We start from the raw sequence: 16,641 nt of genomic DNA on the forward strand, positions 1-16,641 counted from the left end.
AAAGCTGAACTGAATCAGGAAGAAAGTAAGTGTTCAGATCTTGCTCCTGCTTTACCTGTGATGCTTGCAGGCAACATGAGATTTTGGTGCAATAAAGTAGGAATTAAACCTACAGTTTTCATTGGCATTGAGTAGAGTATTTTGCAATTCTATATATTTATTCTCATCTCTTTTGCTGATTTGCAGTGATCCCATACATGCAAATCCATTAATTTCTAAATTGTTGGCTTGCCAATTTATGATCACAATGAATGGATTTTCATAATATTCTTCCATGATATGTTGCTTCAAAATATGATTTCCTATCACAAAGGCTTCAGGTTTTTTTTTGCAATATATGAGTACATATTATGGATTCCTATAAGTAAAATCCATGTAGTTTATCAAATTAAATGAGCTCAGCAGGTTATGCAATACAGCTTATTTTGTTTATTTATGTGATGTCAACAGTAAAAACTCACCCTGCAAAAGTGAACATCAAAAGTCCAGTGGTAACTGTATGTCCAAAGGAGAACTGAGCCACTCCTCCCTCAACTGCAACACTTTCCCCACTCACCGCTGTGCTTTAGGGATGCTGTTAAAGGCTCCTCTTTGTGCAAGGGTTCAACAAGGAGCACTTTGTGGAGTTCCCTGCAATGTTCTCCGTGCACCGCAGCCGAGCAGTGTCCCGTTAGCTGTGTCACATCTATCCCCACTGATGTTACGTAAGGAGGAATTTAGAACAAAATCCAGGCCATGCTCATTGTGAGGCACAAATGAAAGGCAACTAYTTTTTCCCCCGTTCAAAATCTTGTTTGTTTTAATTTGAAAAGACTGAAGGCTTTCACAAGAATTTACAGAAAATATTTGATACTTTCACATTTTTCCTATGAAAAAGACAGTGTTCTTTTTACATCTGCCAGATGGGATTAATAATCCTCTGATATATTTTAGAGGGCTCTGTTCTGTGAATACCTGCTAGGAAACAAACATGTTTTGCCTAGAGCACCATKAACTTCTAATAGGTTAAATAAACACCACACACTAGTATTCAGTGCCAAACACTCGGAATGCACAAGTTAGCAGTTTAAAAGTTATAATGCAGGCAGGAGTGAAATCAGAGCAAAAAAGAGAAAGCARTTATGTACAATCCAAGCTGCCTCCTGAAGCTGTAGTTCAGTCTATGTACGGGAGACACAAATATATAAGAAACACCAGTTACAATTCTTCACKACCACTACACTGCTTTTGGATTTCATTTGATTTTTCAGAAAAGTCTGAAAACTTTAACTGAGAACATTGCTGAGCTCGTCTCTCTGGGATCCAGTAAGAGGATATGTGGAATGGTTCAAAGCTGCACCAGGGGATGTTCAGACTGGACTTTGGGAAGCATTTCTTTACTAAGAGGGTGGTCAGACATTGGAGTAGGCTTCCCAGAGAGATGGACAAGGCCCCAGGCCAGTCACTGTCAGTAAGAGATTAGGACAATTTGCTTTAACTTTTTTTCAGCCCTGAACTGGGTCAGGCAGTTGGACTAGATGATCAGCTATGTCCCTTCGAAGTAAAAAATATTATATTCTATTCCTTAGTTGGCCCAATTTTTAGAACAAGCACCATACTGGACTGTCAGTCAGGTGTTTGTGCTTTTTTTAAATGAAGTTTAAAGCAAAGTTTTGAAGTTTTTAAAAAGGGATTCGAAATTCTTCAAATTAAAGAATAGGAAGCTACAGTCATTCAAGCAGCATTTGCCAGCTGGCCTGAGTGTTGAATAAATATAAATGGGTTTATAACTCATTAACCCAGGACTGCTATCCTTCCCAGTTTGTCRAGTTCCCATCATCCTTACTAAATGGATTATGTGATGCTGGAATCCAGCAAACATCTGTTTATCTAGTTTGCTAAGGGCAATATTTTACCAGAATTAGGAAGATCTAAGAATTCCACATTCAATTAAGTTAGCACACAAYATGTAAATGCCTGCTACTCTACTGGATGGATTTCACTAATGTAACTAGGAAGCTTGAAAAACCTATTTCTTGCTGCAAAACCTATGTACAGTTTTAGAACTCAGCAGTACCTCAATATTTTCTTTTCTTTAAAAATAATCGTGTTTACATTTGTGGTCTCCCTTTATATATATATACTGTGGCTTCAGAGTTTAAAGCATAACATCAATACTGGTGTGTGTTTACAATTCACATTAACTATGAAAATAAAGGTTTATGGGGTTTTGGTTTATTCTTTTCCCAACACAAAGATGTGGACAAACATACAAACTAGGCTATAATTGAGTTAACACTAAACAMTTGACTGATTTCAGCTACACTTAAATAGAAAGAATATAATGAATCAAAGTTGGGAAGAGGTTGTATACAGAGAAAATTGTCATTCAATGGAACCTCCCCCCAACCAAACTCTTCATGGTGTCAACTCACAGTTASTCTCTAAAATAAGCTTTGTATGTTTGTCCTAGAAAACTTACACAACTAGAAGAGTTTGTAGAACACAATTCTCTGTTTAAAAGAACTTTCAGGTTTTAGAACTTTATCATAACATCACAGGTGTCTACAATATAGTTTGACTTTCCACCTATGACAAACACACTGACTTTTGGATATAACAGGACATACARACATCCTTATTCCTTTAAAGTATAATCCGAAGGAGCCCTGCAGAGCTAGCCAAAACAGCTGTAGAAGTTGCTGCCACCAAGTACTTGCTGCTCTTCCTTGCTTGGAATTTGAACTCCCCTACAGTTAACACAAAACATAGGAGTAGTCCCACATCCATTTCCATGCAGAAGTCTGCTAGGTAAATTAAATTCATGTCAGTGGATTTTGCACTGGAATAGATTAGGAACTCTTCCCGTTTTGTTACCAGGCCCAAGTTGTGTGGGCAGCAGCAAACTGTTGGGGCAGAAACTCCCAGGGCTGTTTCAGCTATATCTGCCAGACAACTTCAGACTATTCCTTTTGAAATTGAGGAATTGGACACACAGATATGGAAACACGGAAGGCGACTTTCACAGTCTCTCTCAAAGGGGGAGTGTGCTTTAACATGAGATCTGCAACTGCCTGGAATTACATGGAACTGAGAATTAAAGAAATCAACATCTTGACTGAAGAAGCCTGCTTTTTGAAAATAAAAGCAAAATAAAAAAAAAACCTTAGTGAACAAAGAAGCAAGAAGCAAAGCACAAAAGCAGGTCAGAGTATGGAATGATACTTACTATGGTAACAGGTATTCTTTAGCATATCCATCTCCTGTTTGTAACGCAGCCACAAGAAGAAAAAAGCACAAGTAGAGAATCTATGCATTCATCACAGCCATTGTGTTACGTTAGAAGAATGGTAGCGACCATTCTTGTAGAAAACAGAATGAGATGAAGTAGTGAATGGCAGACTAACAGACAAGTGATATATCCAATRTACAAGGTAAAGGAAACAAGACAATAATTGGATTACACCTGCTCAAGATTATAATTTTATCCTTTTTTTGAGGGAATTATCAACTTTAGGAGCCCTGCTCTCATTTTAGTTAAAACTATGACATAAGGTGAGCAAATAATCAAATCTAGATTCAAATTGAGTAGGAAAAATATTTATTGAGGTGTAATCCAAGTACAATAATGTTTAAGAAATGTGCAATCAGTGAAGAAGATTTACCAAAGCATCTAGATACGTGTCTGGTTTACCATCAGACACTATTTCATTTAGTAAGAGCAATTATCTTGAGGAAAATGTACAAAAAGGTAAATCAGTTGAGAAACACCAAGAGATGACACGGCAATTCTGAAGAGATGGAAATTTGTCTTTATATTAATGCACACTTCTTTATTATTGTAAACRAAACTCCTKTTAGACTCACAGTTCGGTGGATTATCTTGTTGATAGTATAACAATGAAATACAAAAGGGATTTTTACTGTTATTAGTTCTAGCTCATGTTCTCCTGTGTGTCAGTCACTAAGGATGCAGTTACTGGTTTCCCCTGGTCCCCACGGCAGAAAAACGTACCTTCCTCTATTTTAATTGGCGTACTGGGAGGAGTGCGAGCTGAAGTGGGGTCAGGGGGGCTTTTCTCTTTCTGTGGCCTGCCATCTTCTGAAGGCTCTGCAGGTATAAGCGAAAGGAGATTAAAAAGGCAAATAAAACCTCTCAGCATGAGAGAAAACAAATGTCCTTTCGCTCCATGCACAGAAGATACAGTTTTCTGAATCAAAATTCTGCCAGGATATTAAATAATCACAAAACAAGCAAAAGAAAATTAAGGGATAGTTTGATAATACCAAAACCATTCAAGTCACTGTTGTGCTCTGTATCTTTTTTTGGAGTTGGTTGTTCTTTTTTTTTCTTTAAGAGAGCATGAATAATAAAATAATTTATGAATTAATTTTTCATGCTGTTATAAAGAAAACTTGGAAAAAACACAAGGAAGATATAAACAAACATGGAAGAGRGGATAGGCTGTCAGGCCTACATAAGGTAATACTCTTTTGCTTGCTTTGTATTACTGAAATTTCGAGTAAACAAAATTACATCCCGAAAGAAGACTGCACAGATAATYGGAAAAACATGCAGTAATTATATGATTCCAAAGAGATTTCACAGTGGTTTCAGTATTTGTTATTAGTAAGGAGGATCCCCCCTTGCTTCCAGCTTTAAATAACCCTAGATCCAAAGGAAAATATTAATAGAATACACCATATATCGGGAACACTAAAGCATTGTTCCACACAGTTCACCTACACAATTAAAATTAAATCAGTCCCACAGATGAGAGTCAACTGACAGAATCTCCAAATGGTGTAGATAAAGAGGTTGTTCCTTGGATTGCAAGCATAGCTGTACCATGTTAGTAATACCTGAGGCCTCAGCCAAAAGGTCAGGATCGGACCTTAACGCTTTGATCACTGCAGTATGAAATTCCTTATGGGAGGACTTCTGCCCATCTGGCTCTTCTCCGTTTAGATGTGGGATGATTTGCTGCATGGTCTGACAAGAAACCCATGCAGCAGCAAACTGAGTGTTATCTAAAGACTTAGACAGTGATGATACGTCACGATCCTTTAAAGTCTTCGTATCTGTTCCTTGGAAGGTGTTTGATCTGCCTTTCAAATCCAGAGATTTTTTAKCTGACGTGTTTTGCTCACTGATGATCTGATTTCTAAGCACTGCACTCTGTTCCCCAGCTGGTGTCTGCCTCAGTAACACAGTCTCTCCGTATTTTGATACCTTATCTAAGAAGGATGTGGCATTGTTACTGAGAGAATAAAGGTATGCAGTTWAACAGGCATGACAGCACAGCACCCCATCCCACACCACCCAGTACTTCATTAACCAAACACAACAGCTCCTATGTTGTTGCCCCAAAAAGCAGATGCAGGGAACACACACTGCAAAAGAAACAGCACTTCTGGTTCCTACATCACTCAAATTCAAAACTCCACAAGAGATGARCATTTTAAGTCTCATCCTTTAAAATTATTCAAAAGTAAAGCAAGAGAGCCACCTCAGATGCGGCAATGGCCTCTGTTTAGAGCACAAATCWGTCAGAAATCTAGGATAATTAAAAAAGTCCACTTTGGTAGAAGCCTGCAAGATGTCATATTTCCAAACAGCAATCAAATTGCTACAAATGGCTATTGTGTATCTTCTCTATTCAATACCAAATCCACATATTCCAGTGACTTAGAAACTGCAGTGTTGCTGCTATAAAGCACTATCATTCCCTCACCTTAGCCTARGCTCTAGGGCCAAGGGAAACAAAGCAGAACACAACCAGTATTGAAACACTTTTCTGACTGAAGTTTCAAACTTTCAGCTTCTTAACAGCAGGAATAACTGGCCCTACTGCCCAGTTTGTCTACAAGGACAATTTTCAAGTAAGATCCATGCATTTTACAGAACACTCACACTTAAAACACTTAGTTCACACATTTTATCTCTAATATATTTTTCAAATTTCTAATTAACACGTGAAAAACTGAAACATACAAAAGCTGGGTAATTTATCCATGGCCTTAGCAGGTAACCCACCTTCCAATTATTAAGGAACATGCTGGTAAAAGAACACACACAGAGAAACCAACCTTCTGGTCCCTTCTGCTTTCTTTCTACTTCTTTGCGATATTCTTCCAGTTCTCGATCAGTCAGTTTATTGAAGGGATTTGGTCCTGTTGTGCTCACTATGACTTTTGGTTGATATTCTTTCTCAATTATTGCCTTTGATGCAGTCACCAATTCTCCCTGGCRAAAGAAAATTAAGATTCATTTGCAATCAAGCAGTAACCTGCAGAACCCTTAGAGACAGAGAGACTACAAAGCAACCAAAAACAAAACAAAAATAYAACCTGGAAAATGCTCCTTTTTCCTCGTTTAGATTTAAAAAAATCTATTATAGATTTTTTTATTTTTTTTTTTTTAATTTTAATCACAGGAGGTTAGTATAAAGGAGAAAACAGATCTCTACCAGGGAATATTCACCATTTAGCAGTAAATCAAACAGCAGCCAAACAGTCCAGCTGAATTATATTTCAAGTCACAAAAGTATATCAAGTTTCTTTTTCTCCCCATGAAAGAAAYATGATACCAAGCCCATCTGCATGCCAGTCTGGGCACAGAATACTTGTAAAGGGTTAAGAACTCAGCTCATGGGTATTTTTGTTTSTGGTTTGTTTTGTTGTTTTGGTTTATTATTATTTTGCTTTGGGTTTTTGTTTTGCTTTGTATTTTTTTAATAACAGAAAAGCCATYTCTACCAGCTACTAGATAACACCTAACAGATGTTATAGTAAAAAGCCATCTTGTATGTGTTCTGTATACACCAGATTAACAGCTTACAACAAGCCATTTTTAAGTAATTAAGGTTAACTGTAATCTGATACAAGTTAGCATATTTAAATCTATAACATWTRCCATATAAGCCAGATAAAAGGTTAYACAAATAAAAAYATAACATTAGCAATTCTAAGTACAGTAAGTTCCAGTGGACAAAAGCAGCTGCATCAGAGATTCCCTAATGTTAAAGTTTTTAGTTTTACTTCTCTAATCCTATAGTAAAGGCTAAAGCCACTGGTTCAGAAAATGCTTGCCTGGAGATAGCTGCTCTATCTCTCAAGTGACTTGCCTAAGCATTTGGCTTTTTCCATTGGATATACAGAACTCTGACACGAGTTTGGAAGTGACTGATGTGTAATGAGTGCACCCCATGTCGTGGTGACACCCAAACTSTCTTCATTATAGAAAAGAGGTATTTGAACTCCATTACCCAATAGGTGTGGGCTACTGATTGACCCAGGTCATCTCCATATTCAAATGTTGTCTGTACCAATATTTAGAAGAAAGCATTAGAAAGTACAGTTCAAAAATACACAGTGCCCGAACAAGAGACAAACATTCTATCCCATGTCCACACTTCACAGACAAGCACAGGATGGCCACTGTAAAACTTATGAGGAAATTAGACAGAATGCTGTTTTGGATGCCAAGAGCTGCTTTGGACAAGTTGTCAGCACCAAAGAGGTGACAGACAAGAATATCTTGATGGAAGGAGGACAAGAACAGTTCTGAAAGCCTCATAAGAGATCTCCAGAAATCTGGTCTAGAGTAATCCAGGCAGGTAAGACCAGATGATTGTTAGAATCTACACTGTTCTTCAGGAAGCAAACACCAGCCAGATGTACCAAAGAGCAAACAGTGTAACAATAAATCTCCACTAAAGATTCTAAAAGGAACTGCAAGAGATATACATTTCTAAAACATTAGCAATTGTTTCCATTTTTCTATAAAATAAGAGGAAATTCCATTTTATACGTAGAATGTCAGTAGAATGTCAAAAGCCTTTTCTCAACTGTATCCATCAAGCACTGATTTGATTGTCACAGCTTTTCTCAGAAGATAAAGCATGAAAGGGTCACAGAAACAAATCCTAACRGTTTTGTAGAAAATTCAAAACACACCTAAAACTACAGATTCCAGCTTTTAATGATGGCAGAAAACTGATCACCATGGCAATTTTATATTTCCCTTTCTATCTTTGCCCACACTTCAAACTAAGTCCATAGTTTTAATTGAAACAGCATAAGTAGTGGGACCTTGTAAAGTACTTATCTCAGGCAGTGTTTCTAAAGTTTTCTGGGATTAAAAAAGTCAAGAGAGGAACAAGACACACAGTTAATATCCCTGGAGTTTCTAAGAATCTTTGAATGTTGCAAGTTAAATCCAGAATCACTGGGTAGAACAACTTCTAATGAAACAGAATATTACTGAGTGCCTGTTGATTTAATGATGACAAACAGCAAGACAGGCAGTTTGCAGATGACTGGAGCTCTGGTATGCCATGTTCTCCTCCTTAGGAGAGTACCTTTGTTAAATACTGGGAATGAAAGCAGCAAATCAAGCTTATCACATTTACTAGATTAAAAACAAAAAAAACAAAAAAAAGAAACCAAAATGGAACACCCACAAGAAACACCCACAATCAATGCAAACAGTATTTGTACTTGCTGAGTAGCTTTGACCCAAGAGAAGCAGCATTGAAAAGATCAGAGGCAAGAACATTGGATCATAAAAGCAGAAAAACTATACAAGAGACTAGAAAGGAAAACTTTTGATCTGCTGAAATCTGATTCCAGATTAACACGTCCAGTTTCATTCAGTAGCAATAACATGGACACAGTTCAAAGGCCACTAATGAAAATGATTCRGGCAGAGGAACTGAGTCTATGTGGGAAATAAATTACTAGTAGCATGTTAGTAAGTTCTGCAATGTGATTGCTCTAAACCATGTACAAATCAAGAAGAGATGTTTTACTTCGTAGAATAGGCAACAGAGCAGCCTTCTAAGAATTCAAATAAAAATATGTAACACAAAATGAAACATTTTGAAAGAAAAATGGGACAGAAAGAAAACAAGTACAAAAGACTAAGAAGTACAGAACATATTTCCAATTGTTAAAAGTGACACTAAAATAGACAAGACTTTGCAGAGCTATCAACCTGACCATGCCATTCAGAGATTCCTATCAACATTCAGAAAAACTGAACAAGAAAACCGGTCTGGAGTTACATCCAGTGTTAAAGAGCCTGTAGAGAGGGAATAAATTCCCATAGACTCCCATTCTGTTTCAACACATGAAGGAAATTAATGTTCTAGTGATCTCATCTGGATTATGTTGATACTAGTACTACTTTGATGATGATTCCAAAAGTATTTTGATGACTACTTGAAATTTGATTGCATATGCATACACCCAAATATCAACAGCATTTTCTCCACTGTAAGAAACACTGCATAGATTATATTAATGAAGAGAATGCATTTTCACTCTTAAAAATTTTGCACGGGTATGTGCTCCTATGGAGACACAAGGGGAAAGTAATTTATATCTAATGATAGACAATATAACTTCATACCAAACATGGTCCTGATACTACTTACATGAAGATTTTAGACAATCAAGTCATTTTGCAACTTCTATACCTAATCTAGCTTTTAAAGAAAAATTCAAAGCTAACCATTATTTAACAGGCAAGCTCTTCACCTAGTCCTCAGGAATAAATATGGACAAAAGCAGCACTTTATTTATGACAATTCTTCTCTCAATCGGACACTAGGTTCATAATAATTGTCCAAGTTAACAATTGCTCTGAACCCAATCTGACAYTAATGCAGTGCCTTTATCCAAAACACCAAGATTCCTGAAGTACTGTTCATGTAGAAGTGGCCACTCAAACCCAGTGCCACCTCTGGGGCAGCACTGAGAGGGTCTGCATTAAAAACAAAGCCACAGTATTCCCATGATAAAGGAAGAGACTCAAAATGGGTGAATTCCCTTCTATTAAGAATTACTGAAAATTCATGTGAATTTATTTTACTTTTTATGAGACTGCAGAATGGTCGTTGGTAAGAACAATCAATATTCCCTGTCATTTAGCCAAGACTGCAGCAGAAGYTTGGTTAACCAAGTCTGAACAGGAATAAAGTTACGCAATGCACAAGGAGGTTGTGTTGCAACATGGCCAGGACCTCTCAGAATATGGATAAAGCAAGCAACAAGGCAAAATGGAGTGTTTACTGCTGCAGCCATAGGCTCAGGAGCACAAAGCAGTACATGCATACTGTACACAGGGAGGKTTTTTTTTCATCCAAAATAGTGTGCATTAGTATTTGATATAAATTCCAATGTACAGAAAACATAATACATTGTAAGAGTTACTGCAATTAGATCAATTTTACTTGAACTGTAATTGAGGGTCAAAGAATTTGTCAACTGAGAACTTGTAATTATCTGGTACCTAAATGTTTTTAAGTCCTTGATGYACAGGATTTTTCAGTTTCATTGAAWTTTTCAGGCGAGGYTTATGTGGGCATTGCAAGATTGYGSACACYTCCTTTGTTYCACAAAACATGACTGTTTTATGGCAGAATCTTTCTTGGAAATTTCTCTAGTTTTTTTGTCGTCATTTTTTAGTTCATTGGATTTTCTGGTTTGGGTTGCATTTTTTTCAAAGGAGGTTATTTGGTTTGAGGTTAGGGGTTTTTTTTGTTTGATTTGTTTTTTCTTGGTTTTTTGTTTTTTTTTCCCCAAACAGAAAATTATTAAGCATTCAGGTCACAACACATATAAAAATAGTAAAGATTATGAAATAGACCACTCCTATTTCATAATTACTCATGTAATTTACATTGTGATCTAATTTTACACACTATTTCAGGCAGAAAGCACTTTCACAACTCCACAAAAAATGAAACAAATAATTTGGACATCTAAACCCTAACCCTAATGATACTACTAGACATAATCATATAACCAATAGACCATTTGTTGCTTCTCTGACATCTATAAAAATGCATGTAAACTACCTGACTACTTTTATAGAAAAGTGATGCCATTGTTTGAAAACAATACTTGAAATATATCACTGATGAAAAACACACCTGTGTTGTGATAATTATCATAAAAATAATTTTTCATTTTGAAGGCATAATTAAGCAGAGAATAAAATCCATGCRGTGCCTGGAAGAATTTGGCTTTATTTTGTTCTTCATCTGAAATCCAGAAATGGTGTTTTCTTATTTTTTCTTTCACAATACGGACAAAACAAACCAAAATATGAAAAGTATCACTATCTTATTCTCAGTATGATCCAAGTATCTATAACACGAACTGGYTCATTACATTAGAAAGTGTTATAAAACCACAAGATCTCTAACAAYGATGTAAGTCAAAGTATTCTGTTTTTTTTCTTGAGAAAGCTGTTCTGATAATGAGGTGTTTAGGTGCGACCTAAATCCAAGATTTAAGAACCTTTTAGCTAAAATACTGGAGCAGAGGAGGCACAGATGTTTATTTATACACTGTGCTTCCAGACTAGAAGTGCTCTAAGAAATATTATTTGCAGTGTGCAACTGGTCCATTCAGTCAGCCCCAAGGACTGCTCACCCCAACATACYCACGCCTCTTGAACTGATTCTGTATTTAATGTATATTATGTAAGTACAAATATGATTATAAGTGYGAAAGCCAATCAATTTTGCAAGTGTGGGGCATTACTTGGCAACTCTTGTAGATAACTGCAGGAAGTTTTAAGGCAGCCAGGCATCTAGCACTCTGAGATCAAGAGTTGACAGTGTTTGTCACRTAACATACACTGAGTATGTGGTATCCTCAGACTTACACTGTAATMAGGCCAAGATTAAGCTAACTCTAAACTGATCTCAAATTAGAATAGTTCAACACTAAAAGCATGCATAAAGAAACTCTCTAGATGCAGAACCTGAWCAGCAACTTAACATCAAGTGTTTCCTCACCATCTTCTACAGACAAAGACCAAGATCCTTAAGACACTCTTAATGGGGTAAARTAACTGTTTGCATCATGACATTTATACAATTTGAAGATCCGTCTATTTTCATTTTTTAAAGTTTTCTAGCCAAATCATTAGCTTACAGAGGAAAAAGGTTAGAGTAAGGAAAGGTTAAATGAAGGGTGAACAACAGTATTTAGAGCAGTATGACAGGGCAGTACCTTTCTAACAGACAGAGATTTAGCGGGACTAAAGGCCTGCTCTGTGAGATCGAGCCCTTCAATAGATTCCGTACAGTCTGAGAGGGGAGCATCCTGCAACAGTAAATTGAGTAAACAGAGCAAACCGAGCCCGGGCTTTAAAACATCAACCRAAAGCATTGTGATGCTTGCTAAAAACATGCAAAGAAACAGTAACTGGTAGATGAAATCGCATATGACAATGAATTGACATGCACACAAGATGACACCCAACATGAATAATGCTGTGGTCAAGATAAGACTTGCCAAACTTTAAAAAGTATATCAGAAAATAATTATCTGGGGCAGTTGAAAGCACTTGGATATAAAAAGCTTTATTGAGCTATACAGTATAACTGTACAGCTCTAATTTGTACTTTACTTTAAGCTATGATGTATAGTCTTTTATATATCCAGATACACTGCTTTTAAGTTTTACTGATGTAATGGCTTTTTTTCCCAAACTGCTCTTCAAATAAAATATTATGAAGCATGAAAACCCGTATTTAACACAAAACACTACTGCCCCACAGTGAGCCTGCTGTGCCCAGTATCACTACTTCAAGGTACATAACTGAGAAATCAAACAAACAAAAAATTGTCACAAAGCTCAACTAGTTACGGAAAGGAATCTAACCCATATAAATAAGGCTTCGGAATTTCATGCATTACATTCAGCAAAAAAAACCAAGAAGCATCCTCTACAGACATGCTTGGGCTACATGGCTGAAGCCTCTAAATTTCTGACCCTGAGCACTCTTGCAAAGACAATGGTGTTACCTCTAAGACTTACCTTATAAACAGTTACCCTCTGCCAATTAAAGAATAATTTCATAGTGATATATTAGGTGAAAGCAGAGGATATTGTAGATTAAGCTAATAGTTTTAGGAATTTAATACTCTCACCTGTACAAGGCTCCTGTCCACAACTACCCCAGCRAGAACCTGTGACTGAGGGCCTGCCGTTTTAATATCTTGCAAATTTTGTTCTCGGATCTGTAAAGGAAAGCAGCAGAATGAACATGAACAATAGAGAAAAATTGATCATATTTTTGTATTTGAAAAAGGGTTGAATGAACCTGCCAACAGACAACAACCAGTGCTGATTGCTGTGACTGCAGAGTCATCTAATGAAGCTGAGCTCATAAATACCACTTGAAGATAAATGTTCAGGCTCCTGGCTGTTCCCTCACATTTCTCAGAAATTAGTCTTTAAGTACCATAGAAGTTGTTGTTCTTTGCTTTTTAGTACTAGACCATGATAAAATAGGCAACAGACAATTTCAGCTTGTGAAAAGTGAGGAGAAATACAAATATGACCTCTGTGCTTTTCTAAGCCTACTGTACCTGCCCATTCCTTAGTAGGTTTCTATCAGTTGCCACTAGTTACTGATATTGTACCACAATACCATTTTCTTACAGACCTTACTGKAAAACACAGCACAGCTTTCCAATTTTGCATCTAGTCAAGACCATATCCTCAAAATTCATACAAATCTCTCTCCATAAACACTCTGGAGTTCTCAAAAACACCCCTTTTGTTGCATCCTAAATACCTCCCAATTCTTTCTATACAGAYGATGGAAACAAAAACTGGATCTTTAAACTTAGTATTATCTACTTAAATTAGATAAATGCAGAAAAGCATGCATCTCAAAAGACCTCTACTTTACAACTAAAAAGGGCATTCAATTTATAAAAAATGTATGCAAATAAATACACAAAGAAGYAGTATTATAAATACTTAGTATTTCAGAAAGTGAAAAGATCCCATATMATTTTCACTTCTCTCTAATTTACTACCCTTCTCATCATTGAGAAAGTATAGAATTTGAAGACTTACTCCTCTTAGTCACTTCATTCAAGTTTTTAATAAAACAACATTTGTGTTTGAAACATAAAGAAACTGCTTCGAAATTCCACCGTAATTCTCATTTCAGGTTATTATTATTTTACAGTGCCAAGTCAGGAAAACTTAAGTTCCATCAGTCATAYAGAAATTATTTTAGATCCCTGCTAGTACCCCTGCACACAGCCTTTCTTAACAGAATGCTAACTCCCATGTTCCATATGGCCAACAGTTAGAGGTATCAACACAACCCAGAATGAGTTAAGTATTAAAAAGATACAAGGGMATATTTTACACTGCAAAAGAAATAAAATGAAAAATCCCAATGCATTCAGTGCTTTGCTGTTGGTAAATTGGTGACAAGAAGATCTGAAATTCAAAAACAGGAAAATTAACTGCAAGTTCATTTCAAAAATATTAACTTGCAATTTCAAAGGAAAAAAAAGTCTGCAACAATCACAGCATATTATGATACAGTAAACTGAAATATGGAAAGAAATCCACAGACTACTTTGTCTAGGCCACAGAACTTTAGCTAGTATTACCAAAACAAGAAAAACAGGTCACTAATGTCAAACTTATCTCAGGGTAYAGAATTATTACCATAAATTCAGGAGTGGCTGTTTCAGAGGTACCCAATAACTGGCCTAAGAAAAATTAAAGTCTTCATGTAATGAACAGAAATACCAACTTTTTCCAAGAGGAGTTTAGGACACTTAGGAATTGTTTCATTATTTAGTTATAAAGGGACAGGACAATACCAGAACTATGCTACTGAGTCCCCAAAATGTCATTATAGCAAAGTAACAAGTACAAAACTTAATTATACTGCCAACCAAAAGAAAGTTATTTTACTGCATTTACAAACCTTGTTCCTCATTTCYTGGACCTCCTTTGGATTGGTGTTCAATGGAACAAACAGATTAGGGACAGCAGAGGTGGCAGTTCTATGTCCATCCTCTTTAGTCCACTGTAACATCAAGAACAGTTGCAGAGTCAGAACTGCTGTAATGGCTACAGACACTCAGAGCAGCAAAGTCACATCACAGTTGATCATGCATTATACAGAGCAGAGAACTGAACCAATGATTGCATTCTTCTATTCAATCCTAAGACTAAGTTGCTTTCTTCTTCAGTAATATAAACTGTACCTTCAGATACATTTCTAGAGATTAGAACCATTCTATTAAGTCAAGTTAGTAACAGCAAATAGAGAACCAGTTAACTTCAAAATAACTTCCACCCAAAACGATGCCATTCCTATGTACAGTTCAGAGATTCTGAAGACAAAGGGTTTTTTAAGCTGGTTTTCTGTGCACTTGACCACACGGACAGCTCCAGTGCTTTGTGTTTCTAAAAACCACCTACTTCTCACTTTATGAATTGACATACTAATACAGCAGTAGAAAAATGCCAATAAAATTATTTAAGGACACTTTTAATCAGAAATTTCTCAATGAGTTCATATTTGTTTAAAAAGGACACTATTCCTYACCCAAACAGAAGTACAGCAAGATCTAAGACATGAGCTTTGASACCCTGTTAATGCAGTTTTCATTTTCTGCACTGGGTGTTTTTACAAAATAACACAAGAGAGACAGAGAGATCATTGATTCAATCCTCTTGTAACCCAACAAACATCAAAGCAAACTTAAAGCATAAGATGACAGAAGTATGAAAAGCAATGTRATGTCACTAACCAGGTTTAGTGAATGAATCTGTACTGTGAAGCAAGAGTGGGCATCACCAAAGTTTTGCATTAAAACAAGCTACTTCAGCAAAATGATCTGTTACCAGAATTAGTTTCTGCACAAAGAGCTGTACCAGCACAGCAACCTAAAGGAACAGTTTGGTGATGTCAAATATTTTTTAACTCATAGCTCAGAAGGTTACAAAAATATCCCAAACACAAGCTTTAAGCGCTTCATGGGTTCTTCATAGAAGGTTGCTTTATTTGATCCGTGCATTTAGTATAGAGTTCTGTTTAATTTGATGCACAACTAACTCTTTACCTTGATATATTTACTGTGTACAGTGTCCTAATTTCCAATCACTATTAAATAGAAAATGCACCGAACAGTAAAGCAAACCTGYTTATAGAGCAAATGCTATGCATTTTTTCCTGAGTTATTTCGAGAAACAATAAGATAGCCAGARACTGTCAGACTTCAGAAAGCAAAAGAATTTTAAAATGTTTTGCAACTGTAAAGTAAAAAATGGAATGAACATGGAGCTGTGAAATACTCACTGATGATTATCTTCTCAGATAAAAACTACTCCAGCTTTTTATTAAAGATAGTTTTTAGTAAAAAACATATATATATATATATAAACAACCTCAACATAACAAGCTACATTTTCTTTAGGTTAATAGCAAGCATTAAAAATTTTAAATACAGAAACCTGTTATACCATATGAAATGATCTATTGCTTCAGTATATCATTAAACAAGACTAGTTTGTRACCAAGAATTTTGCTTCCATCTTTCAGTGATAAGTTCAAATATGAAACACTACCTACTTTGTGAGCTGAAGCTGAAAAGCACAAACTGCTCCAAACATACATAGCTTTAAGCTATGGTAAAACTATATTTGATCAAGGTAAATCTGCATCACTATAGGTCAATATAACAAAACKTCAAGGTAAATCTATAATCAAGATTAAATTATTATTTAACTTAGTGACATGTTGATAGTACAAACAACAAATGTATTTATTAATTTCTTAAACCAAAAAGAACACCACAAAAATACCACAGAGAGAG

The 16,641-nt window shown here is 36.1% G+C and overlaps 1 protein-coding gene across 5 annotated transcripts in view; it reads right to left on the reverse strand.

Annotated features, from left to right (window-relative positions):
* The window catches only part of ADD1 (adducin 1), a 63,321-nt gene that overhangs the window by 2,662 nt on the left and 44,018 nt on the right, over nt 1–16,641 (reverse strand). Inside the window, exons 11-16 of one of the 5 annotated variants that reach the window (XM_057365297.1) lie at nt 14,745–14,846; nt 12,934–13,023; nt 12,010–12,102; nt 6,070–6,226; nt 4,843–5,217; nt 3,995–4,090 (exon numbers count right to left, since the gene is read on the reverse strand). In XM_057365297.1, coding sequence (XP_057221280.1) covers nt 3,995–4,090; nt 4,843–5,217; nt 6,070–6,226; nt 12,010–12,102; nt 12,934–13,023; nt 14,745–14,846 — 913 coding nt within the window. Of the gene's footprint in view, nt 1–3,207; nt 3,243–3,994; nt 4,091–4,842; nt 5,218–6,069; nt 6,227–12,009; nt 12,103–12,933; nt 13,024–14,744; nt 14,847–16,641 lie in introns of those variants that run through there. The other 4 variants (XM_057365294.1, XM_057365293.1, XM_057365296.1 and 1 more) reach the window with 4 other exon arrangements.

Source organism: Malurus melanocephalus, unplaced genomic scaffold, assembly GCF_030028575.1.
Source record: "Malurus melanocephalus ecotype Western Australia unplaced genomic scaffold, MMel_1.1 scaffold_50, whole genome shotgun sequence".
NCBI classification, from domain to species: domain Eukaryota; kingdom Metazoa; phylum Chordata; class Aves; order Passeriformes; family Maluridae; genus Malurus; species Malurus melanocephalus.